Source organism: Lithobates pipiens, unplaced genomic scaffold, assembly GCF_037356315.1.
Source record: "Lithobates pipiens isolate NorthernLeopardFrog02 unplaced genomic scaffold, aLitPip1_a1.2 Scaffold_18, whole genome shotgun sequence".
Classification (NCBI taxonomy): Eukaryota; Metazoa; Chordata; class Amphibia; order Anura; family Ranidae; genus Lithobates; species Lithobates pipiens.
The window spans coordinates 46889259-46915467 of NW_027507758.1; the positions used below are offsets into that span (position 1 = coordinate 46889259).

General features: G+C 44.6%; 1 protein-coding gene across 1 annotated transcript in view; it reads left to right on the forward strand.

The window, feature by feature from the left end:
• Positions 1-26209, forward strand: part of SRBD1 (S1 RNA binding domain 1) — a 306724-nt gene that overhangs the window by 233243 nt on the left and 47272 nt on the right. The window contains 2 exon segments of the mRNA XM_077485079.1: positions 14906-15012; positions 22558-22734. Of these exon segments, the coding sequence (XP_077341205.1) occupies positions 14906-15012; positions 22558-22734 (284 nt within the window).

The following is a 26209-nucleotide window of genomic DNA, read 5'->3' on the forward strand; positions in this document are numbered from 1 at the left end:
ATGGAACATCTGTGCGATATGCAGACGTGGAGTGCGGTATGCGGCAGGAGTGAGGCAAGTGCGGTGGGCTGTGCTGGAACACAAGCTGAACTGCGGTCTGCTAAAAGGCTTCTGGGTACAGGAACCTCCTTTGGCTGTGACATCAGCAGGGGGCCAGACTTCATCAGCATCACCAGGCCAGACCTCAAAAGATGTTTATGACTTGGGTTTTACTTTACATATGGATAGCTAAGGCTGGCCATAAATATTTTATTTTGAAAATCTGAAAATTTGTGCGTTTTGTGATCCGATGGTACTACCATTGATTTCAAAATTCGACCAACCAAGCCTTCAATATCACCTCCTGTTGCTACAGAAAATAAATTTTTGTGACTGAAAATATTCTTTTTTCCAGGAATTTCCTTTCTTTACACATGCATATTTCTTTTTTGATTACATTTCTCGCACGATTCTCCCATCATTATTTAGAAAACCGTTTGTTTTTCAAAAAATTTCCAACATGCCCAATTTCTCAAATTCGATGGTCACGTGAAAATCAGCTGTTGCTCACTAATGGTGCAAAATTCGAACGATAATTCTTAAAAAGGAGTTCTGCTCCAAAAAATATATAATTAAAAGTCAGCAGCTACAAAAATACAGCAGCTGCTGACTCTTAATAATCTGACATTTACTTGTCCCAGGGTCCAGCAATGCGGGGGACGGAAGCCCCGCTAGTCTCCCCTCCTCTCTACGATGCTGGCATAGTCACTGTGGGTGCCCGGCTGTGGCTTCACAGCCGGGCACGCACTGCGCATGCACGAGGTGCGCCGGGGCTGGCCGGAACACGTCACAGGTCCCAGATGATTGCCAAGAGGGAGGGGGGAGAGGTGATCTCCAGTGCCGCAGTGTGCCAGGAGGAAGTAGGAGCTGGAACCCTCAAAGAAAATATCCGCCCCCCCACCCCAAAAGAAATGGCATGTCAGGGAGTCACCTACCCTTAAAGAGGAAGTTCCATTTTTGGGTGGAACGCTGCTTTAAATAAGATTTTTCGAAAGAAAATTCTTTCAACATTGACCCATGTATGACCTGCGTAAGAGCAAAACTATTCTACCTGAATTTCTTTGTATTAACAGTCATGTCAGCACAGGTCTCTGGTGCAGGTAACTACCTTTGTGATGGATACACTTTTGTATGTGGGAGTCAACAATTATGAGATGCTTCCTCTAAAATGGTCTATCAAACGCAATCAAAAGGACACTTCTAACTTCTGTTTACTCTAACCATGATTGGGGCTGTATTAAAGGGAGCATATTGATATACACACACCGGAGAAAATGTGTCCTGTGACCCTGTCACGTTTCACTTTTTGATGTCATGTACCATGGAGAGCAAGATTGTGTTGGAGGATTCCCATTCTTGTCTTCCAGCTTTACAAATCTAGTGAGCTCTGGCCACAGACTTGCAACACTTTACAGATGTATTATCTTGTTGAATGTGCTGTCATAATGGGCACATCTGACGTTCACCCTTCCAGCCCTACCATACTTCACTAATTAGTCCATAACTATGATGTGTGGTCTCTGTGAGAAATAGTGAAAATGTTGAAGGTGTGGAGGAGGAGGAGTATGGTTGGAATATCAAAGCTCCACTTAAAGCCCCAATCAGGGAAACTTAAAAATTGTCCCTTGCAGTGGGGCCACGCTTTCACTGCAAGGCTTAATTGCTTGTTAGTCTAAAGCAGGGGTAGGCAACCCTCAAGGGATGGAGATGTACTTGAACAATACTGATGAAGTCAAAGATCACCAGGCATTGTGTGTTGTGTCAGCCCCCCAAAAAAGACAGTAAGACCGACCCATTTTTATTTGATGATTTTTTTGGGGAAAAAATTAGTACAAGAGAGTGCAGGATTTAGGAGTGTGTTATGCAGAGAATGCAGGGTTTACCAGTGCATTACACTCTGAATGCAGGGATCAGAAGTGCGTTGTGCTCAGAATGCAGGGATCAGGAGTGCGTTGCGTTTAAAATGCAGGAATCAGTGTATGTACGGCTCAGCATGCAGGGTTCGGGGGGGGGGGTTGAAGGGTGGTAGAGGACACTGCTATGGAGGTGACACTGCCCGTGACTGTGTCCTTTGCACCCTTCACATAACCACACACACACATAACCATTCACATAACCACTGTGTCTTCTGCCCCCCCCCCCCCTTTATAGCAGTAATCTCTGCCTCGCATAGTCTCCTACCTGTTTCCACAGCAGAGACTGGGAGGCAGCACCCAGTTCTGAACAGAGGGGTGAAGCTAGCAGATTGACTTTCCATATTTGCAAGCTGGTGATTGGTTGCTTAGGACCACCCTTTGTCCTAGCAACCAATCGCCTGCGGTTAAACATAAAAAGTTAATTTGGCCAACTCTTCCTCCTGCCCTCCGTCCTGAGCTGCTCTCCCTCCCGGTCTCTGCTGTTCACTAATCACAGCGGCGTAAGAGGCTGGGGAGTGGGAGGGACAGAGAAGGAGCAGGACACAGAAGGTGAGGCGGAGGCGCACAGGAGGCTTGAGACTGGAAGGGAGAAAGGACCGCTCATTGAAGGTGGGGGTCGGCGGTGCAGCAATCTGTTTGCGTTCGTCAGGTGGACCGCGATCGATGGGTTGCCAACCCCCAGTCTAAAACCTATTAAACACGGGCCAAATGTCGGGCGGCATCAGCCAGTTCAATAGAAGCCGGCCAACATTCAGCTCGTGTGTACTGCAGCCGGTCTGACAGAAGCCAATTGGCTGCCAATTGGCGCTCTTAGCCATTGCCCCAAGTGTTCTGATGGGGGGGGGGGGGCTCCTGTAAGAAAATAATAGAACAGCAGGGGAGATTGCTGTACTAGCTTTGAATAGTTAGTACAGTGGCTCTGACCTGAGCTGTCAGGTTTTTTATTTCATTCAGCCCGCTAGGTTGAATGATAAAAAAAACTAGTAGTGTGTACTAGGCATAAGGGAGAATTTTTAACTTTAACTGAGCCTCCTCTCCCTCAGCAGATGGCGCTACCCTACGCTCCAACAATGAACTGTTCCTCATCGTCATCAAGTCCAATGCAAGACTATAGATGTGGCATTGGTATGACATCAGGACCTTAGACTTCAACAAACTGGTGGCTTTCAGCACAGAGACACTGACTCCCTGTTGCATAAATGTAATGTGATGGGTAAAAGATGGCTTCAGCTTCTGTTCTCTACCTGTAGAGAAATTCTCAGATGTGTTTTGCCCTTTTTGGGGCTTAATCATAGAGGCTTCTATGATTAAGCCCCAAAGAGGGGAAAAATGCATTTGAGATATTCTCTAAAGGTGGAGAACAGGAGCTGAAGCCATTTCTTACCCATCTCATTACATTTATGCAACAAGGAGTCAGTGTTTGTTTGCAGGCGGCCTCCAATTTTTTGACTTCTACTGAAGGCTGACAACCCGGTTCTGTCTGTCTTGCACCAGTCTTTTCACATGCTGATCCGACTGACATTCAAGCAGCAATTTTTTCATTATTTTGGGCTACATATGTCAGAACCTTAGACAGCTGGAGTATGGGGGAGGAGACACTGCAGGACATTGGTCTAATAGTGTGGAAGATCAGGTAAGTAGATCTCTTTTCTTTGTCCCATAGACCTAAACAAGCAGATAACCTTTTTAGTTTGGGCACAGCACCACTGCATGGAATAATTTTTAAGTTGCCCAGAGTTTGGCTTTAAATCAAGATTTGCTTAAAGCGGGAGTTCCGCCATTTTTTTTTTTTATTTTTATTTTTTTATTTTATTTTTATTTTTTTAACCACTTGCTTACTGGGTACTTAAACCCCCTCAGTCCTAGACCAATTTTCAGCTTTCAGCGCTGATGCCCTTTGAATGACAATTGCGCGGGCATACAACACTGTACCCAAATGAAATTTTTATCATTTTTTTCCCACAAATAGAGCTTTCTTTTGGTGGTATTTAATTACAGTTGGGAGTTTTATTTTTTGCTAAACAAACAAAAAAAGATGCAAAAAAAAAAAAAAATCATGTTTAATAGTTTGTTATAAAATTTTGCAAACAGGTCATTTTTCTCCTTCATTGAAGTGCGCTGATGAGGTGGCACTGATAGGCTGCACTGGTGGGCACTGATAGGCTGCACTGGTGGGCACTGATAGGCTGCACTGGTGGGCACTGATAGGCTGCACTGGTGGGCACTGATAGGCTGCACTGGCGGGCACTGATAGGCATAGTTAAGGCGGCACTAATAGGCACAGATAAGGTGGCACCTATAGGCACAGATAAGGCGGTACTGATGGGCACAGATAAGGTGGCACAGATGGGTGGCACGGATGGGTGGCACTAAGGGGCTCTGATAGGTACCACTGATAGATGGGACTGATGGGCATTGGTAGGTGGCTCTGATAGGTGGCACTGCTGGGCACTGATGGGCGGCACTGCTGGGCACTGATGGGCACTGGTAGATGACACTGATGGGCACGGATATGTGGCACTGGGGTACAGCACCGTTGTTGAGGCAGATTGTGGGCACTGATAGGTGGCATTGCTGGGTGGCCCTGTGGGCACTGCTGGGTGGCACTGACGGGGGCACTTATGTTTTATTAAGGTGGCACTGGCAGGGGGCAGGTGGGCACTGGCAGGGGGCAGGTGGGCACTGGCAGGGCTGGCCGTGATCGGGACTGATGTCCCGATCACGGCCGCTGGTGATCGGCTCTTTTTTTTCTCCTCGCGCTGTCAGCGCGAGGAGGAATAATAGCCGATTACCGGCTCCGTTGCATCACATGATCAGCTGTCATTGGCTGACAGCTGATCACGTGATAAGGGGTCAGGATCGACCCCTTGCTCGGATCAGTGATCAGGCGAGTCTCATAGACTCGCCGATCATAGGGCGCGCAGGCCGCTCGTGCACGGGACGACGTCAATAGATGTAGTCCCGGCAAAGGAGGTCCACGCTGTAGCCGTCATTCGGCTATAGCGCGGATCTCAAGTGGTTAAAGCCAGCAGCTACAAATACTGCAGCTGCTGACTTGTAAAATAAGGACACTTACCCGCCCAGCGCGCCAGCGATGTCGGCACCCGAAGCCCATCTCTTGATCGTCTCTCGGGTGCTGCCGCCGCCATCTTGGCTATGGGAATCAGGAAGTGGAGCCTTGCGACTTCATTTCCCGGTTCCCTACTGCGCATGCGTGAGTCGCGCTGCGCAATAAGGATGGTCCCCGCTGTCTCTGGGATCCGTGTGTTTCCCAGCAGACAGCGGGGGACCTGCGGAAAGGGGCGTAAATTCTGCGGAAAGGGGCGTAGATTCTGTGGATATCTATGCCGGAAGTGGGTGCAGATACCTGTACTGTACAGGTACCTGCACCCCCCTCCCCCATGAAAGGTGCCAATTGTGGCGCAGGAGGGGGGGAGGGTTCCAATGAGCGGAAGCTCCACTTTAGGGTGGAGCTCCGCTTTAATATGTCATTCTGGGAGTTAGGATGCCAGGGCACCCTGCTAGATAGCTCAAAGTAATTGAAGAATCCTCTAGGTAACTGCTTTTGAGGTCTGCAGTCAGTTAGGATTAAAGTGAACTGAGGATTATAACGGCCTGGTTGACAGGCCTCAATGGGCAAATGCGGTATGTTTTTGAGATCAAATGCTTTTGAGGTGCAGTTGGTGCAGTTTAGCTGCATTTGCGTTCTGCCTTGTGTGATGGAATGTCCAGCACCCAGCTTGGGCACCTCCGTCAAGATATAGCTTCATCCGCTGGAACCAGGTATTATAGCTGAGCACCCAAGATCTAGACAACACTAGCTTAGATGCAAACTGGAACTCACTTTATTGAAAATTCACATAGAATATATAGCACACAAGATCAGGTAGAGCCCCTGATCACATTAGCCTGACAATGCAAACTGTAACCAGGAATTCAAGGAGCTAAGGAACAGCCAACATAAACCGTATGCTAACCCACATCTAACAACTAATAGCTGACAGTGATCTAATTAACATTAACTAAATAACAACTAGTCACTTAAACAAGCCTAGGTGCCCAGACCAATTCGTTGATTATTCAGGGGTCCCAGCTCATCTCAGACTGTCCGGCACCAGTTTGCAATAGTCTGAGACAAAGCTCATACAATGTTCCAGCAGTCTGAAAAAGTGGAATTTATCGTAATAGATTTCTTGAGGTATACTATTGATAAATATTTCTGTCCCCAGTGGAGGGACTACTCCAACCCAGTCTGCAGGAGAGCCACCAAATTTCCTCTGACCATGAACCTGTACAAGATTGTATTACACCTTTCCATCCACTCCACAAGAGAAGACGTATTGTTTTTATTCAGAGAATGAATCCAAGCCTCACTCTCACCGTTCATCACGTTGTTGTCCATCATTGGAGAATGATCTGCTCTCTCCATGGGATCTGAGGCTGGACTGTACTTATTTCCGTGCTCTTCCTGGAAGAAGCAGACAAAATACAGAGTCTTCTCCATTGGCCAAAAGTCTCTGTCCTAGTTGGGTCTGTCAAACTTGGATGGAGAGTAGAGCAGTGCTTCTGTTACCTAAAGAAACAGAATAGGAAATATAAACGAGTATACAATATGAGTGCAACAGAGTTGTAGTTGTAGTATCGGAGAGCCTGCAGTGCTATAATGGCACACTGAATGACATAGACAATTTTTTAATTGTCAGTCATGGTATACTAAGGCAAAAATAGAGCAGCAGCTTTTAGGCCAACATAGGCCCATTGAAACTGGCCGATGGTTGACCTAGGGCTCAGAGGTTTTTTTCATGTACAGCCCAGTTCCATTCTTTGGAATAGTTCTTGTTTGGCTTCTTTAGGCATAGTCACCAAGCATGCATGTTTAAGTGTGTGGAGCATTGAGAATCTTATGTTGGGGAAGCAATGATTGAACAAGGTTTTGAAACCCGTAGATAATTTTTCTTTGAATATTGGTTGGCGGTGAGGCTTCTTTTGTAGAAACACAATATAATCTTGAAACTATGGCTCAGCAAGCATATACAACATACATACCCCTGTCAAAAACATATTTTACAATAGGAACTCAGAATAAATATTTACAGAAAATACATTAAGGTTTCCTGTAAAGTTTTTCTTTCTTCCTCTTTTCTTCTGTCAATACGTGAAACCTTCAGCTACCATTTTTATTTTTGTTAGTTGGAGCTTTTATCCGTGCCAAAATACAGTCTGAGAAATACAAAACGATTAATTAAATGCAAATATTTGCCAGATGTATAAACTTCTCTTTTTGGAAGAAAACGGGCACTCTGCCAGAAATATGCCTTTACCCTCACGCCAGTTTCCATGCCTAGTCTGCTTTAGACTATTGAGCCATGAGTAGACTGAAGAAAGTGCCTTCTTTACGCTTGGCTTGCTCATAAACATTGACATAGCTGATTTTAGCATCTTTTGTTGAGTGATGTGTGAACCTCTGTCGGGAAGACGGTGAGATCCAGACACAGCCGCCCAGTTGTTTTCAGGTGTTGTAAGGTTAGTTTGATGATTGAGACTGGTTGATCAAAGAAAGTGCTGTTTCCAGATGTCTTGATGGCAAGAAAATGCACAAATGTATATGTTAGAGGTGTGCTGAGTAATATATGTACACTAGTGTGCCAACTGGCTATTTAGTCCTGTTGCATCGGACTATAATTGAAGCCTACCTCCTGTTAGGTAGGGGTTTGAACCTCTGCTAAGAATATATTGTCTACCTCATCATTTAGGTGATTTTTTTTTTTCTCTGTGATGACACCAAGTGGGAAGGACCTCCCAAGTGGAGACACGGACAATGATACAACACTGGTAAGAATAATCAAAAGGGGAAACACCAGCCACTGTATTCTTCCATGATATTTAATAAGAAATAGTAGTCATAAATTATACTCACAAACATGTAAATTAAAATTTCTCGTCTAGCTGCTTGTCTGTAGCCCTGTGATTCTAGATGCAGCAAACTTCAGAGTACAGGGGGTCCTGACCGGGGTCCTTACTGTTTGACGCGTTTCAAAGGCAACACCTTCTTTTTCAGAGCCGCCTATTAGTAAATATCATGGCATAATGCACTAGGCTGGTGCACCCTCTTTGTTTATTCTTTGTAAAGGCTTCAGGACTTTCACAGTCTGAGAGGACAGCAAGGCTTGAGGCTATATTTCCATGTCATTGAGTCATTCACAATACCTTTTACTGGAATATCACTTTGCGCAGGAGATTGCTTCTAATATAAAAACACTTATGGAGGTTTTCAGCCTTCCCTACTCTGCAAAAAAAGTGAATTTATCGGTGCATGTGTCCCTGTTATAGAGATTCTGCTTGCTTCCTATCTCTTCGACTACACAGGAAGTAAGTATTTACCTTGTCCAAAAATAAAACAACATTTTGGGCTGGAGTTGAGCTGAAGCTAACCTTATTGGTTGATAGTCCCCAGGTTCCTACTACTACAATATATAGAACATTTTAGGTAATAATTCACATAATCTTGAAACCAGCATAATCTAACATTTGCAATGGGGGAATCTAAAGACTAAATTTTCTTATATATATTAATTTAACCATCTAATATTTACCTTATTGAGATGGCAAGTACAAGTCTACTCTTCTGCTGTGGCTTCAGACCAGAATAGAAGAATATAAGAAGGTCACAGTGAGTCAGCATAAAATGTTTTTCCTTTTTTTTTTTTTTTTTTTTTTTGGATAGTGTTTGTTTTGCACAGTCACCCTAAATGATATAACTCAAATTATGGCAATAATAATAAATGTGACCATAAAAGCGTCCAAACAAGTAACTAAATCTGTTGTTCCAATAACATATGTAGAAAAATATAAGCCAACAATCAAGTGATCCATAAATTCTGTAACCGTATTCCAAACAACTTGTGTTATCTTAAATGAAAAGATCTCCAGTGCTCCACCACCTTTTCAAAATGAATGGCACCACAACGCTTGCTACGTAATGTACCCTACTGTGTTCATGAAGTCTAAATGGGCCCTAAAGTGATACTGAACACACACTGTTTAACTTCTTAAAGGGCCCCCTGCCGTCGTTATATGTCGCTATTTTGGCACTAAATACTGTTGTTATGGCAGCAGCTAGCTACCATAACCGCCGTATTTTTAAAAATGTCCGGTGGTCCTCTTTCAGATAAAAGTTGTCTCGGCGGCGGATTTGCCGCAAGATAACTTTTATCAGGGGCAGGAGAGGGGTGCCCTCCTCCCCCCCGTGCTTCGGTCGTCTGCAAAAAAAAATTTATATTAATTTATTTTTTGCATTTTTGTGTAAATGAGGTCTTTTTGACCCCCAAGCTCATATTTAAGAGGACCTGTCATGCTTTTTTTCTATTACAAGGGATGTTTACATTATATATAATAATATAATATAAGTGATCCAATTTTTTTTTCATAGTGGTTGTAAACCCTTACAACCAACTTTGACCTACAGGTAAGCCTAGATTAAGGCTTACCTGTAGGTCCAAGAAATATCTCCTAAACCTATACGGTTTAGCAGATATTTACCCGAAGACAGCCACCGCTGTCTACGGCGCATGCCTTTACTTCCACTTTAAAGTACAGTGTAAAAATAAAAAGTAAAATAAATAAAAACTTTTTTTTTTTTTTTAAAGCGCCCCATCTTGCCGAGCTCGTGTGCAGAAGCGAATGCATACGTAAGTCGTGCCTGCATATGAAAACAGTGTTCAAACCCCACATGTGAGGTATCGCCGCGATCGTTACAGCAAGAACAATAATTATAGCCCTAAACCACCTCTGTAACTCAAAACCTGTAGACATTTTTAAATGTCACCTTTAGAGCTTTTTAAGGGTAAAAGTTTGTTGCCATTTTATGAGTGGGTGCAATTTTGAAGCGTGACATGTTGGGTATCAATTAACTCAGCGTAACATCTTTCACAATATAAAACAATTGGGCTAACTTTACTGTTGTCTTATTTTTTTTAAGTCAAAAAAGTGTATTTTTTTCACCCAGAAATGTGTTTGTAAGATTGCTGCTCAAATACGGTGTGACATAAAGTATTACAATGACCGCCATTTTATTCTCTAGAGTGTCTAAAAAAATATATATAATGTTTTGGGGGTCCTGATTTATTTTCTAGCAAAAAAAATTATTTTAACTTTACACCGAGTCTGAAAAACAGGCCACTTGCTTACCGGGTACTTAAACTCCCCTTCTGCCCAGACCAATTTTCAGCTTTCAGCACTGACACACTTTGAATGACAATTACACGGTCATAAAACACTGTACCCAAATGACATTTTTTATAAAAAAAAATTTTCACACAAATAGAGCTTTCTTTTGGGGATATTTAATCACAGCTGAGGATTTTATTTTTTGCTAAACAAACAAAAAAGATGGAAAATTTTGAAAATAAAAATGTTTCATAGTTTGTTATAAAATTTTGCAAATGGGTAATTTTTCTCCTTCATTGATATGCGCCAATGAGGCGGCACTGATAGGCGGCACTGGTGGGCACTGATAGGCGGCACTGATGGGGACAGATAAGGCGGAACTGATGGGGACAGATAAGGCGGCACTGATGGGGGCAGATAAAGCGGCACCGATAGCCACTGATAAGATGGCATTGATGGGTTCTGGTGGGTGGCACTGATGGGCACTGGTAGGTGACACTGATGGGCAGCACTGTTAATGAGCCACTGATGTGTGGCAATGTGGGCACTGGTAGGTGGCACTGGCAGGTGGGCACAGATGAGCTGGCGGCAGCTCTCCTTGATCGGGACCAATGTCCCTCTGAGAGCCGCCAGTGATTGGCTTTTTACTTTTTTTTTCCTCTTACCTGAGATCGAAGCCCCTGCAGCCGTCCTCGTACACCACTTCGGGGGACAACATAGCTCCCAGAGTTACTTCTGAGTATTGCGGGCTCTGGTGATGTGATTGGCCAGAGCCGCCATGACGTCACTCCTGTGCATGTGTGTGGAGGCTGCTGGTAACGGCACACTCACGGAAGCAACGGCACGGACGTGCCATTGCTTCAGTTTGCTTCAGTGCGCATCTGCCGATGACGTCGGCACATGCAAATACAGGGGATATCTCCTAAACCATTCAAGTTTAGGAGATATCCAGGGTAGCTTACCTGTAGCAAATAGTGTGTTGAAAGGGTTTACAACCACTTTAAGTGGTTAACAATTTGCATTGTCCCTCCTCTTTCTCTGTGGATGATGGCACTGTATTTTAACCACTTCAATACAGGGCACTTAAACACCTTCCTGCCCAGACCAATTTTGAGCTTTCAGCGCTGTCGCACTTTGAATGACAATTGCGCGGTCATGCTACACTGTACCCAAATGAAATTTTCATCATTTTTTTCCCACAAATAGAGCTTTCTTTTGGTTGTATTTGATCACCTCTGCGGTTTTTATTTTTTACTAAACAAATAAAAAAATACCGAAAATTTTGAAAAAAAAAATGTTTTTTTTTGTTTCAGTTTCAAAACTTTGCAAATAAGTAAGTTTTCTCCTTCACTGATGGGGCTACACTGATGGGCACTAATGATGTGGCACCAATGATGTGGCACCAATGAAGTGGCACTGATGAGGTGTCATTGATGGACACTGATATGTGGCACTGATATGTGGCACTGATGGGCGACACTGATGGGCGACACTGATGGGCGACACTGATGGGCGACATTGATGGGCGACACTGATGGGCGACACTGATGGGCGGCACTGATGGGCGGCACTGATGGGCGGCACTGATGGGCGGCACTGATGGGCGACACGGATTGGCATGGATGGGCGGCACAGATGGGCATGGATAGGCGGCACATATGGGCATGGATAGGCGGCACATATGGGCATGGATAGGAGGCACAGATGGGCATGGGTGGGCACTAATAGGCGGCACAGGTGGGCACTGATAGGCGGCACAGGTGGGCACTGATAGGCGGCACAGGTGGGCACTGATAGGCGGCACAGGTGGGCACTCATAGGCGGCATTGGTGTTATAATGTACTAATGGATGCCAATCAGTGCCAAACAATAATGCATGCCAATCAGTGATGCCCATTGTGGGCACTGATTGGCATCCATTATGGGCACTGATTGGCATCCATTGTGCTGACTGGCATCCCTGGTGGTCTAGGGAGGATTACCTTTTCCCTGGTGGTCTGGTGGCGTCCCTGGTGGTCCAGTGTGGGCATCCTCGGGGGGGCTGTGCTGATAATCGATCAGCACAGACCCCCCCTGTCAGAGGAGCAGCCGATCGGCTCTCTTCTACTCGCGTCTGACAGACGCGAGTGAGGAAAAGCCGATCACCGGCTCTTCCCATTTACACTGTGATCAGCCGTGATTGGACACGGCTGATCATGTGGTAAAGAGTCTCCGTCGGAGACTCTTTACCGAGATCGTAGTTGCCGGGTGTCAGACTGACCCCCGGGGGCGCGCAGCGGCTCATAATCCTGATCACGTCATATGACGTCCGATCAGGATTATGCAACCACTTTGCCACCGTCAATTCCCTATAGGGCGGGCGGCAAGTGGTTAATAAAAAAAGGTCTAAGTACCTTTTTCCTAATCGCTATATCTCTGTTACATGACCCAGATCGTTCCCAGCCTGTCTGCTGGGATAACATAAACAGGAGGAGCTTCTAGTCCTCTGCTGCTGGTCACATGTTCATAAAAAAATAAAAATAAACAAGCTTTGGAATACAGAGTAAAAAATAAATATCAATAAACTGTTTTAAATTGTCATACAAATCTTATATTTGAAATCAAATCTTTATTATTTTTTGGCAATAACATGGTGTGGGCAGATTTCTGCCAGTCACGGGCTGTGTCACGCCCCTCCAGCCTCTGTCTTAGAATAAGAGGGAGGTGAAGACTCTATCAATCTACATGTAATGTCAGACCCCCATTGTGTTTAGCTGATTAGTGGGCATGTAGGAGGGAGGGAGTAGGCCATCATTTACCACTGTTTATACGCCCACACGTGTGAGTCTATATAGATATATACATACACACTATTGGCATGTAGCACACACCTTTTCATCCTGAAAATCGTTTGCAAAAGCGTGTTATACGACGATATTGCAATTTGGGCTGCCTAGGAGGAACTGGTGTGGGGGGCGGGGCGAGGGCCATCAGCTTACATACAGCGAGAGTTTGCTTTTTACTCAGCGGCCTCTGTAATAGGAAGTCCAGTCCCGTCTCTGTCCCCTCCGAGGCAGCAGTAATCTGAGGTGAGGCTGCATATGGGCAATGATCAAGCTGCATTGATGGGCAAGTGTGAGGTTGCAGATGGCATTGATCAGGCTGCATCGATGTTCACTGACTCTTATTTTGCTTCAAAGTTTGTTATTTAAAATGTAAGTTTTTTTCCTGAAACTTCCCTCCTGAAATGAAGGTGCGTGTGTTATGTCGATGTGTGTGTGTGTATGTGTGTGTATATATATATATATATATATATATATATATATATATATATATATATATATATAATTAGTGTGTGTGTGTGTACACACCTTTGGCCTCTTTTAATTAACCACATGAGACCCGCGCTATAGCCGAATGACGGCTACAGAGCGGACCTCCTTTGCCGGGACAACGTCTATTGACGTCGTCCCGTGCACGAGCGGCCTGCGCGCCCCCTGAGGGGTGCGCTCTGTGATCGGCGAGTCTATGAGACTCGCCTGATCACCGATCCAAGCAAGGGGTCGATCCCGACCCCTTACCACGTGATCAGCTGTCAGCCAATGACAGCTGGTCATGTGATACAACGGAGCCGGTAATCGACTATTATTCCTCCTCGCGCTGTCAAGAGCCGATCACCGGCGGCCGTGATCGGGACATCAGTCCCGATCACGGCAGCTTACCAGTGCCCACCTGCCCCCCCTCAGGAATAAATTAGTGCCCCCCGTAAGTGCCCCCCGTAAGTGCCACCCAGCAGTGCCCACAGTGCCACCCAGCAGTGCCACACATCAGTGCCCACAGTGCCACCCACAATCTGCCTCAACGGTGCTGCACCCCAGTCCCACATATCCGTGCCCATCAGTGTCATCTACCAGTGCCCATCAGTGCCGCCCATCAGTGCCCAGCAGTGCCACCTATCAGAGCCACATATCAGTGCCCATCAGTCCCATCTATCAGTGGTACCTATCAGTGCCCAGCAGTGCCACCCATCCGTGCCACCTTATCTGTGCCCATCTTTGCCCATCAGTGCCGCCTTATCTGTGCCTATCGGTGCCACCTTATCTGTGCCTATTAGTGCCACCTTAACTATGCCTATCAGTGCCCACCAGTGCAGCCTATCAGTGCCTACCAGTGCAGCCTATCAGTGCGCCTCATCCGCGCACTTCAATGAAGGAGAAAAATGACCTGTTTGGAAAATTTTATAACAAACTATTAAACATGATTTTTTTTTTTTGCATCTTTTTTTGTTTGTTTAGCAAAAAATAAAACTCCCAGCTGTAATTAAATACCACCAAAAGAAAGCTCTATTTGTGGGAAAAAAATGATAAAAATTTCATTTGGGTACAGTGTTGTAGGACCGCGCAATTATCATTCAAAGTGCATCAGCGCTGAAAGCTGAAAATTGGTCTGAGCATGAGGTTTAAGTGCCCAGTAAGCAAGTGGTTAAAACAACAATTCAATAAGAAGCGTAACTATAATTTTAAAATTTTGTAGAAAAGTACATACGTTATATCCGTTTTTTCAAAGTTCGTATGTCAGATGTTTATAAATGGAAGATAACGGTAAGGATTCAGCAGACGAGCGGGAGTGAAGTCCAACCAAACATCGCTATTTTACCTTTCATTGCAGCTGTAATTGACTTGGTTTGCTTGTCTCATGGAGCTGTTCCTCAAGGGGTTACATTTTCTGGTTGATTCTGATTGTCTATATAATGCCAGGAGTCGGCCTATGAAAGTAATCTGTTCCTCTTTCTCTTTCTCTTTCAGCACGATGTGTCACAGGTGCTTCTGAAAGGCACCCTGGACAGTGTGGTGGAGGAATGTGTCAGCTTTGTAGGGGTGGACATCAACATCTGCTCTGAAACTCTATTGAGGTAAACATATTTTTGTACATTGCTGCACCATTAGCTTCACTTTGTAGTTGTCTGCCTGGAGAACGTCACGCACAGGACACCGCGGAGCTGTCACCTGCTACAAAGCCCTGCCATTCATACTGCACAATGATGCACTGTGTGTTCTCCTCTGGTTATTAGTTTCATTATGTTTGTCTTCTGCTCCAGTGTACATAACATTAAGAGAGAGCACACAGTCACTGCATCACCAACTGTTCTTTTGTTGGGTGTTTTAATGTATTTGCATACAAAATGTCTGTTTAAAGTGGTTATAAAGCTTTAAGGTTTTTTTCTTAAAGCATTGTTTGCATTAAGGTAAAAAACCTTCTGTGTGTTTTTTTTTACCTGGGCTCAATCCAGTGATATGCACAAGATCAGTAGCTCTCACTCCTCATTCGGCAGATTGATAGCAGTTGGCTCCCGCTGCTGTCACTCAAATTCTGTGCCAAGGGAGTGGGGGGGGGGGTGAGCCACCCGGTCTGTCAGGCACAGACCGGGTTGCTCGGGCGCAAGCCTGCACGGCTTTCCATGGAGGCACTGGCTGAAGATTAGGGGCTGGAGCGTTGGCGCACCCCAGAAGAGGAGGATCAGGGTTGCTCTGTGCACAACCATTCCACTGAGCAGGTAAGTATACCATGTTTGTTACTTTAATAATAACAATAAAAAAAGGTTTAAAGCGGAGCTCCACTCAAAAGTGTAACTTCCGCTTATCTGATTCCCCCCCCCCTTCCGGTGCCACATTTGGCACTATTCGGGGGGGAGCAGATACCAGTTTTATTTTTTTTTACAGGTACCCTGTCTTCACTTCCAGGTTCCCCTCCTCCTCCTCCCTCCCCTTTTGCCGGACCAGTGAGAGAGCGCAGCGCTCTTGGCATATGTGCAGTAGGGACCCGGCCATGAAACCGAAGGGCTGCACTGCCGGGTTCCTTTACCCACAATGGCAGCAGCAGCACCCGACCAGCCAACATCAGCTGCGGTGCCAGCATTGCTGGACTCCAGGACAGGCATGTGTCCTAATGTCAAAAGTCAGCAGCTAAAGTATGTGTAGCTGTTGGCTTTTAAGGTGGAACTCCGCGTTAATGTCAGTTTAATGTAGGCAATGACGCACTATATTATCAAAAGTATTGGGGCACCTGCCTTTACACACTCCATAGGGTTCAATATTGAGTTGGCCCACCCTTTGCAGCTATAACAGCTTCGACTTATCTGGGAAGGCTGTCCACAAGGTTTAGGCATGTGTCTTTGGGAATGGTTGACCAATTTTCCAGAAGCGTGTTTGTGAGGTCTGACACTGATATTGGGCAAGAATGCCTGGCTCGCAGTCTCCACTTTTATTCATCCCAAAGATGCTCTATTAAGTTGAGGTCAGGACTGTGTACAGGCCAGTCAAGTTCCACCACCCCAAACTCACTCACCATTGTCTTTATGGACCTTGCTTTGTGCACTGGTCCAAATTATTTGGTGGAGGGGGGATTATGGTGTGGGGTTGTTTTTCAGAGGTTGGTCTTGGCCTCTTAGTTCTAGTGAAGGAAACTCTTAAGGCGTTGGCATACCAAGACATTTTGGACAGTTTCATGCTCCCAACTTTGTGGGAACAGTTTGGGGATGGCCCCTTCCTGTTCCAACATGACTGCGCACCAGTGCACAAAGCAAGGTCCATAAAGACATGGATGAGCAAGTTTGAGGTGGAGGAACTTGTATGGCCTGCACAGAGTCAGAACACCTTTGGGATGAATTAGAGCGGAGACTGCAAGCCAGGCCTTCTCCTCTAACATTAGTACCAGACCTCACAAGATGCGCATCTGGAAGAATAGTCAAATATTCCCATAGACAGTGAAGTGATAGAGAAGTGTTAAAGCTGTTCTAGCTGCAAAAGGTGGGCCAATGCAATATTAAACCCTACGGACTAAGACTGGGATGCCATTAAAGTTCATGTACGTGTAAAGGCATGTGTCACAATACTTTTACCTGAAAGTACGGCGGACTTAGAAAGTAGTTTTGCACTCCAATCTTCCCGCCGGACTTGCATTTCGGCGGACAATCTGGCCGTGCGTATGCCAGTCCGCCGTACTTTTGAAATGAATGGACTTCTCCCACCCGGAGAAAAGTGCGCTCATTTTGAGGACGTCTCCAGGTAGGCGGGGCCCGCGAAGGATGCATCGCTGGCCCCGCCACCTGGTATGGACTTAAAGGGGAACCCCAACGCCGAAAAAATCGGCGTGGGGGTCCCCCCCAGGTCCACATCAGACCCTTGTCCGAGCACGCTACCCGGCCGGCCAGGAAAGGGGGGGGACAAGCGAGCGCCCCCCCTCCTGAGCCGTACCAGGAGAAGAGGGTGGTGGCGAGGAAGAAAGCTGGGCTCCTCCGCTAGCAAAAGAGCTAGAAGAAGATAGCGGAGGAGTCCGGCGAGAAGACCTCCCGAAGACGGAAGACCCCTGGAGCTGTGCAATAAACTATTTTAAACCTTGTGTGTTGTGTTTTTTTTTTACTTTATTTTACAGGTGAATGGGTAAGGGTACATTGTACCCCATACTCATTCACATAGGGTGGGGGGGGGGCCGGGATCCAGGGGCCCCCTTATTAAAGGGGGCTCCCGGATTCCGATAAGCCCCCAACGGCCAGTCTTGTCGGGAAGAGGCCCTTGTCCTCATCCACATGGGGACAAGGTGCTTTGGGGTGGGGGGGCCGCGTGGCCCCCCCCCCTTTCCTGGCCGGCCGGGTAGCGTGCTCTGACAAGGGTCTGATGTGGACCTGGGGGGCACGTGGCCTGGTACGGCTCAGGAGGGGGCGCTCACTCGCCCCCCCCCTTTCCTGGCCGGCCGGGTAGCGTGCTCGGACAAGGGTCTGATGTGGACCTGGGGGGACCCCCACGCCGTTTTTTTCCGGCGTTGGGGTTCCCCTTTAAGTCCATACCTTCGCGGGCCCCGTCTACATGGAGACGCGCTCAAAATGAGCGGACTTTCCTCCGCGCGTGTGGGCGAGTCCGTTCATTTCAAAAGTACGGCGGACTTAGTACGCCGTATTAGTCGGCTGAAAAAGTGCCGTGTGTGGGTAAGTAGCCCGTTCGGAAAGTCCGGCGGACAGTCCGGTGGGAAGTCCGTCAGACTAAGTCCGCCGGATAGTCAGCTACGTGTGTACGCGGCATTATAAACACTGAACACGGAAGTGCTCCATATTGAGCCTTTCTGTGTTCTTTGCCAAAGTGAACGCGATAGTAAACATGCGATAGACCTCATTCAGTATGAGTGAACATAGAAGTTTTGAGTATTGTGCTCTTCCATGTCATTCAGAAACGGAAGATCAGTAAACTTGAGAGGCATGTTTACTGATTGTTACACTCACCACATTGAACGGAACAGCTGGCGATCAGACTGGCATGAATCCAAGGTTCCAGTGTGATTGTCAGTAAGTACTAGGAAGAAGATGCTGGGTTGTGGCAGCAGACAGTCAGATGGCAGGGAGAGCAGCAGGGGAGCCTCGTCAGAGACAGTGGGCACACAATGGAGAGCACATAGAGGAAGGAGGACACGCTGGTGGTGGTGGAGGGGTTGGGGATCACATTTTTGTATGAATGGAATAAATAACTTGCCACACTAACTGTGATAATATAAAAACAAAATATTCCGATACAGTGCCTTGAAAAAGTATTCATAGCACTCGAAAATTTCCACATTTTGTCATGTTACAACCAAAAATGTAAATGTATTTTTTGGGATTTTATGTGATAGACCAACACAAAGTGCCTCATAATTGTGAAGTGGAAGGAAAATCTTAAATGGTTTTCCATATTATTTTACAAATATCTGAAAATTAGTATTCAGCCCCCTTTTCTCTGATGCCCCTAAATAAAATCTAGTGGAACCATTGCCTTCAGAAGTCGCCTAATTAGTAAGTAGAGTCCACCTGTGTCTAATTTGATCTCCGTATAAATGCAGCTGTTCTGTGAAGCCCTTAGAGGTTTTTTTTTAAGAGAACCTTAGTGAACAAACAGCATGAAGTTGTGTAGATGTTTAAAGCAGGGTTAGGTTATAAAAAAAATCCCAAGCTTTGAACATCTCATAGAACACTGTTCAGGCCATCATCCAATAATGGAAAGAGTATGGCACAACTGCAAACCTACCAAGACATGGCCGCCCACCTAAACTGACAAGCTGGGCAAGGAGAGCATAAATCAGAGAAGCAGTCAAGAGGCCCATGGTAACTCTGGAGGAGCTGCAGAGATCCACAGCTCAGGTTGGAGAATCTGTCCACAGGACAACTATTAGTCGTGCTCTCCACAAATCTGGCCTTTAAGGAAAAGTGGCAAGAAGAAAGCCATTGTTGCAAGAAAGCCATAAGAAGTCCCGTTTTGCAGTTTGTGAGAAGCCATGTGGGGGACACAGCAAACATCTGGAAGAAGGGGCTCTGGTCAGATGAAACCAAAATATAACTTTTTGTCCTAAAAGCAAAACGCTATGTGTGGGAGAAAACTAACACTGTACATCGCCCTGAACACACCATCTCCACCATGAAACATGGTGGTGGGTGCTTTTCTTTCAGCAGGGACAGGGATGCTGGTCAGCATTGATGGAAAGATGGATGGAGTCAAACACAGGGCAATCTTATAAGAAAACCTATTAAAGTCTGCAAAAGACTTGAGACTGGGGCGGAGGTTCACCTTCCAGCAGGATAACAACCCTAAACATACAGCCAGAACTACAATGGAATGGTTTAGATCAAAGCAAATTCATGTGTTGGAATGACCCAGTCAAAGTCCAGACCTGAATTCAATTGGGAATCTGTGGCAAGGTTTGAAAATTGCTATTCAGGAGCTCTCCGTCCAATCTGATAGAGCTTGAGCTATTTTGCAAAGAAAAATGGGCCAATATTTCACTCTCTAGATGTGCAAAGCTGGTAGAGACATCCCCAAAAAGACTTGCAGCTGTAATTGCAGTGAAAGGTGGGTCTACAAAGTATTGACCCAGGGGGGCTGAATACAAATGCACTCCACACTTTTCACATGTTTATTTGTAAAAAAAAAAAAATTGAAAACCATTTATTATTTTCCTTCCAATTTACAATTATGTGCCACTTTGTGCTGGTCTATCGCATTAAATTCCAATAAAATACATTTACGCTTTTGGTTGTAACATAACAAAATGAAAACTTTTACAAGGCACTGTAGATAATAGTGAAGTCCACAAGGAAAAAATATATAGTCCAATTTATATTTGTGAAAATACAGTGACAGACCCAATTATATGCAGAAACACTGCTGTGCTGTTAGTAAGATTGTGTTGATCAAAACTTATGACCACCATATGAATCATCACCACCATTAGAAATGGACTCTCACCTGAACAGATAGACCCTATTACAAAGTTAAATCAACTTGTTAATAGTAATCTCTTCATAAAAGGGTTCAACCCACACCACTTGGCTTAAATCCTGTAGTATCTCCCAGTCTCCAGTGTATGTTAAATCAATGTCATCCATATATTTCACAAATATCCACCATAGAATTAAAATGGGAAGACCCAAATAGTGTAAATCCATATAAAACTAATCCAAAAGTACATACAAACTCACATTTTTACAATAGACAAGCCCCTATATGTGAAAAAAAATTCTCAGTCAACGTTGCAAACAATTACCGATCCAAACAGGAGTGGTGACGTCAAGTGTGTTAGTTCAGCCCTATGCGTTTCATCATAACTGATGTCATCGGAGCATGATAGATCCTATTTCCTCAGTTACCCCAGTGTTTCTCAACTCCAGTTCTCAAGGCGCCCTAGCAGGTCATATTTTCAGGATTTCCCTCAGATGAAACGGCTGTTGTAATTACTAAGGCAGTGAAACTGATCAAATCGCCTGTGCAAAACAATGCATAGCCTGAAAACATGACCTGTTGGGGTGCCTTGTGGACTGGAGTTGAGAAACCCTGCATTACCTTATTGCCCCAGATGACGAAACGTGTAGGGTAGAACTAATGCACGTGACGTTGCCATGCCTGTTTTGTTTTTTTTACATATAAGTGCTTGTCTATTGTAAAAATGTGAGTAGTTTTATGTACTTTTGGATTACATTAAACGTTTTATATGGATTTACACTATGTGGGTCTTCCCGTTTTAATACTATCAGTGAATTTCGTGAAATATATGAATGGCATTGATTTAACATACACCGAAGACTGGGAGATACTACAGGATTTCAGCCAAGTGGTGTGGGTTGAACCCCTTTATGATGAGATTACAATTCACAGGTTGATTTGACTGTAACAGAGTCTATCTCTACTGCTAAGAGTCCATTTTTAATGGTGGTGATGGTCCCTGTGGTGGTCACAAGTTTTGATTTAACACGATATTCCTAACAGCACAGCGATGATGATTTTGCATATAATTGAGACTACTACTGTCACTATATTTGCACATATATAAATTGGACTATTTATTTTTTCCTTTTGGACTTCACTATTATTTATCTAAATATTTAGTTTTTTATATTATCACGGTTAGTGCGGCAAGTTATTTATTCCTTTTGTTATACAGTTTGTCTGACTGCTTCTTGCCAGCGGCTTGATTTTGCACCTGCCAGCGTGATATCTATTATCGTTTTTGTTTTTTTGGATGAATTTATTATTTATTTATTTCAGGTATTTGTATAGCGCCGTCAATTTACGCAGCGCTTTTCATATACATTGTACATTCACATCAGTCCCTACCCTCAAGGAGCTTACAATCTAAGGTCCCTAACTCACATTCATACATACTAGGGACAATTTAGACAGGATCCAATTAACCTACCAGCATGTCTTTGTAGTGTGGGAGGAAACCGGAGTACCCGGAGGAAACCCACGCAGGCACAGGGAGAACATGCAAACTCCAGTCAGGTAGTGTCGTGGTTGGGATTCGAACCAGTGACCCTTCTTACTGCTAGGTGAGTGCTACCTACTACACCACTATGAATGGCTCTGATTGGCAGTGGGCCTAGGGAACTCTTTTGCTATAATTTCATGGCCTCTAATATTACACTACACCTCTAAGCAGAAGAGAATGCTACATGTGGTTCTTTTCTGCCGTAAGCCTTATGTCGGTGGCAGCAAAAGGGTAAAGGCAATGTTTCCTAAGATGTAAGAAGCATGCCATTGCTGAACCCCTTCTGAAACTACTAGTTGCCTTGCCTTGCCACCAACTTCAGTTGTTTCTAAGTTACTGACCCAAAGCAAGTATGCATATTAGAAAAATCCATGGAGGAAAAGAGATGGTAGGATATCCACTCTACTGTGGGGGCCACAGAACAGTTAAAACAGAGCAAAATACGTGATATAAAACCACTGACATGTCAACGCACAGAATTTAGAAGAGTTTCTATTGTTTGATTTGAGCCTTTCCTTAAGTATTTAGGGCCTGTTTACATTTGTCTGTTTAATAAAACAGGGAGTTTTACTGCATGGAATGCATTTCAATTAGAAATCCCAATCATTACATTCGCTAAGTACATCAATTCCATTGCATGTAGCTTATTGGTTTTTGTTTTGTTTTATTTCAGGCATATTGCTGGTTTAAACTCAGTGCGAGCAAAAAATGTCATTGAATGGAGAGAGAAAAATGGGCCTTTTTTGAACAGAGAGCAGCTAAAATGTGTGAAGGGGCTGGGTCCGAAGACTTTCCAGCAGTGCATCGGCTTTATAAGGATTAACCAGGAGTATGTCAAGAACCTGGGCAGGTAGGCATCCTTTTTACTCTTTGGTATATAACCTGGAGGACAGCAAAATTATAGGTTAGGAAGGAGAATAGAAAAGGTCATGATCTGGTTACTTACAGGGGACTGGAAAGCAGGAGTTTGTAATGCTGCAATTAAGGGGAACCGCTGGGGTAAGTTCACGTGTCACGGGAGCAGAGATGACCAGGCCACCCATGGGGCAGAGTCCCAAACACAAGATCCCCAGGAAGTTAGGTTCACCATGTGGTGTAAGTGATAATGCCGGGTAACGCTCAGAGGGAGTCTGTGAATGAATGTTATACTAGAAAGAGCTATTGTATGATGATTTCTTCAATGTTATCACATGAAAAGATATAAAATATTTCCAAAATGTGAGGGGTGTACTCACTTTTGTGAGATACTGTACAACCTTTGACATCAGAAGACTTTCCCTCTAATATTTAGGGTCTGCAATAATTAGAGGCATTGGCTACCAGGTTCTTGACATTTGCCCAGCCCTGGCATCAACCTTAGATTTAATATAGGATATACTTCTACCCATTATTACCACAATAAAAGTAGTATATCACTTACACACACAGTAATGTATCGGGCCACATCAGTGTGTGAAATATGTCATCTATATTAAATGTAATATTTTAGAGGCTGTAAAGGGCATTGGTTGAACCAGATTTTTCCAAATGCATTAAGTGCATGCTTTACAGAATATCCTGCTGTTCTAAAGCAGGTTTTATGTATTGTGCTGTACAAATCCGAAAAGAGGCCAGTTTTATTGTGTATATATTACAGTCCTTTACTGTTCACGAAACACATGCTGCTATACATTAGATGTAAGAAGTATAAACACAGGTATGAGATCTGTTCTGCAGAGACTCCTTATCTCCAATCATCTGAAATAAAGAAAGGCAAAACCAGAAAGTAATTGCTTTATGTCTTTATAAAAATGTCATACATTCAGATGGTATTTCCATGATTTTCTCTACTGAATCTCAATCATTAAAGGCACACTTTCTTATATACAGTGGGGAAAATAATTATTTGAGTCCCTGTAGATTTTGTACGTTTGCCAACTTACAAAAAACGAAGGGTATATATTTTTTATCATAGTATTTTAAAAGATGAAGAATATTAAGCAAAAATCCAGAAAAAAACACAATACAAATGTTATAATGTGAGTTGCAGTGAATAAAATGAGTATTTGATCCCCTACCAACCACCAGTAATTCTGGCTCCCCCAGAGTAGGTGCTCCTAACGACAACTCCTTATGTGTATAAAAGATACCTGTCCACAGAATCTCTTCTATTCAAACCTCACCATCATGGGCAAGACCAGTGAGCTCTCAAAGGATGTTGGGGACAAGATTGTAGATCTGCACAAGCCTGGAATGGGCTACAAGACCATCCACAAGAAACTTGGTGAGAAGGCGATAACTGTTGGAGCAATTATTCGCAAATGGAATAAATGCAAAATTATTATCAATCACCCTCTATGTGGAGCTCCATGTAGGATTTCACCTCTACAGGGTAAGTGAGGGATCAGCCCAGAAGTACACAAGATGAGATTGTGAATGATCTCAAGGCAGTTAGGACCACAGCCATGAAACAAACTATTGGTAACACAATATGCTGCCATGGTTTAAAATCTTGCAGTGCCCGCAAGGTCCCCCTCCTCAAGAAGGCACATGTACAGGCCCGTCAGAAGTTTGCTAATGAACATATAAACGATTCAGAGAAGGATTGGGAGAAAGTGCTGTGGTTAGACGAGACCAAAATTGAGCTCTTTGGCATTAACTTGACTCTCCGTGTTTGGAGGAAGAAAAATTCTGACTGCGACCCTAAGAACACCATCCCTACATTCAAGCACGAAGGTGAAAACATAATGCTTCGGGGTTGTTTCTCTGCTAAAAGTACAGGCTGACTTTACCCCATTGAGGGGCCAATGGATGGAGCCATGTGTTGTAAAATCTTGGATGAGTACCTTCTTCCCTCAGCCAGAATACAAGATGGGTTGTGGATAGGTCTTCCAGCATGACAATGACCCAAAACATACCACCAAGGCAACAAAGGAGTGGCTCAAGAAGAAGCACATTAAGGTCATGGAGTGGCCTAGCCAGTCTCTAGACCTTAATCCTATGAATAATGTATGGAGGGAGCTGAAACTTCAAGTTGCCAAGCAACAGCCAAGGAACCTTAAAGTGGGGTACCCCCTAAAAAAAAAAAATTAAAAGTCAGCAGCTACAAATACTGCAGCTGCTGGCTTTTAATAATCGGACACTTACCTGTCCCGGGTTCCAGCGATGCGGGGGAACGAAGCCCCCCCCTCGCTCGCGGCGCCGTCATGCATACTGTGGGCACCCGGCTGTGGCTTCACAGCCGGGCACCCACTGCGCATGCGCGAGCGGCGCAGGGCGCCGTGATACGCCGTACAGTCACCTGGGACACGTGACAGGTCCCAGGTGAATGTGCGGCGCGAGGGGAAGTGATGTCACCAGCCCGGGCAATGAAGAAGGCAGACTACGAGGGACCCCCTAGCAACCGGTATTTAGAGGTGAGTAAAAATTTTTTTTTTTGCCAATTATTTTTTTTGGATTTTTTTAAAGATTTTTAAGTAGTTTTATTTTTTGGGGGGCAACTCCACTTTAAGGATTTAGAGAAGATCTGTAAAGAGGAGTGGACCAAAATCCCTCCTGAGATGTGTGCAAATCTGGTAACCATCTACATAAAACGTCTTACCTCTGTGCTTGCCAACCAGGGTTTATACACTAAGTACTAAGTCATATTTTGCTTGCGGATCAAATACATATTTTACTCACTGAACTGCAACTTAATTTATAGTATTTGTTTCATGTGTTTTTTCTGGATTGTTGGTTGATTTTCTGTGTCTGTCATTTCAAATACACCTATGATACAAAGAAATGAGGGTTATATAATTTTTAAGTGGGCAAACTTACAAATTCTGCAGGGGATCAAATAATTTCCCCACTGTAACATAGATGTTGGAAATGCCTCTCAGAGAGGGACGCTTTAGTTACATGTAGGGAAGGCCCTGCTCTAAAATTTGCCATTACTGGACACACATAGCCAGAGATTTTCACTATCAGAAGGTGGATGACAGTCCCAATAATCTGGCCTAATTTTTTTCTCTGCTTACACAGTAGTGCCTTGGATTACGAGCATAATTCGTTCCAGAAGCATGGTTGTAATCCAAAGCACTCGTATATCAAAGCCAGTTTCCTCATAGGAATCAAGAGAAACTCTGATATTTTGTTCCAGTGTCACTGCTATTGTGTGCAATACTGCATGTGGCCAGAGGTGGGGAAATGCTCTGAGTCACTCGGGAACGGAGTGTTTCCGAGTGTCTCAGAGCATCACCAGCATCCCCGAAGCTCTGGCTACATGTGGTACTGCACACCCCAGAGGCTTAAATCCTGCTCGTCTTGCGAGACAATGCTGGGAAACCATGAGGATTGAAAGTAAA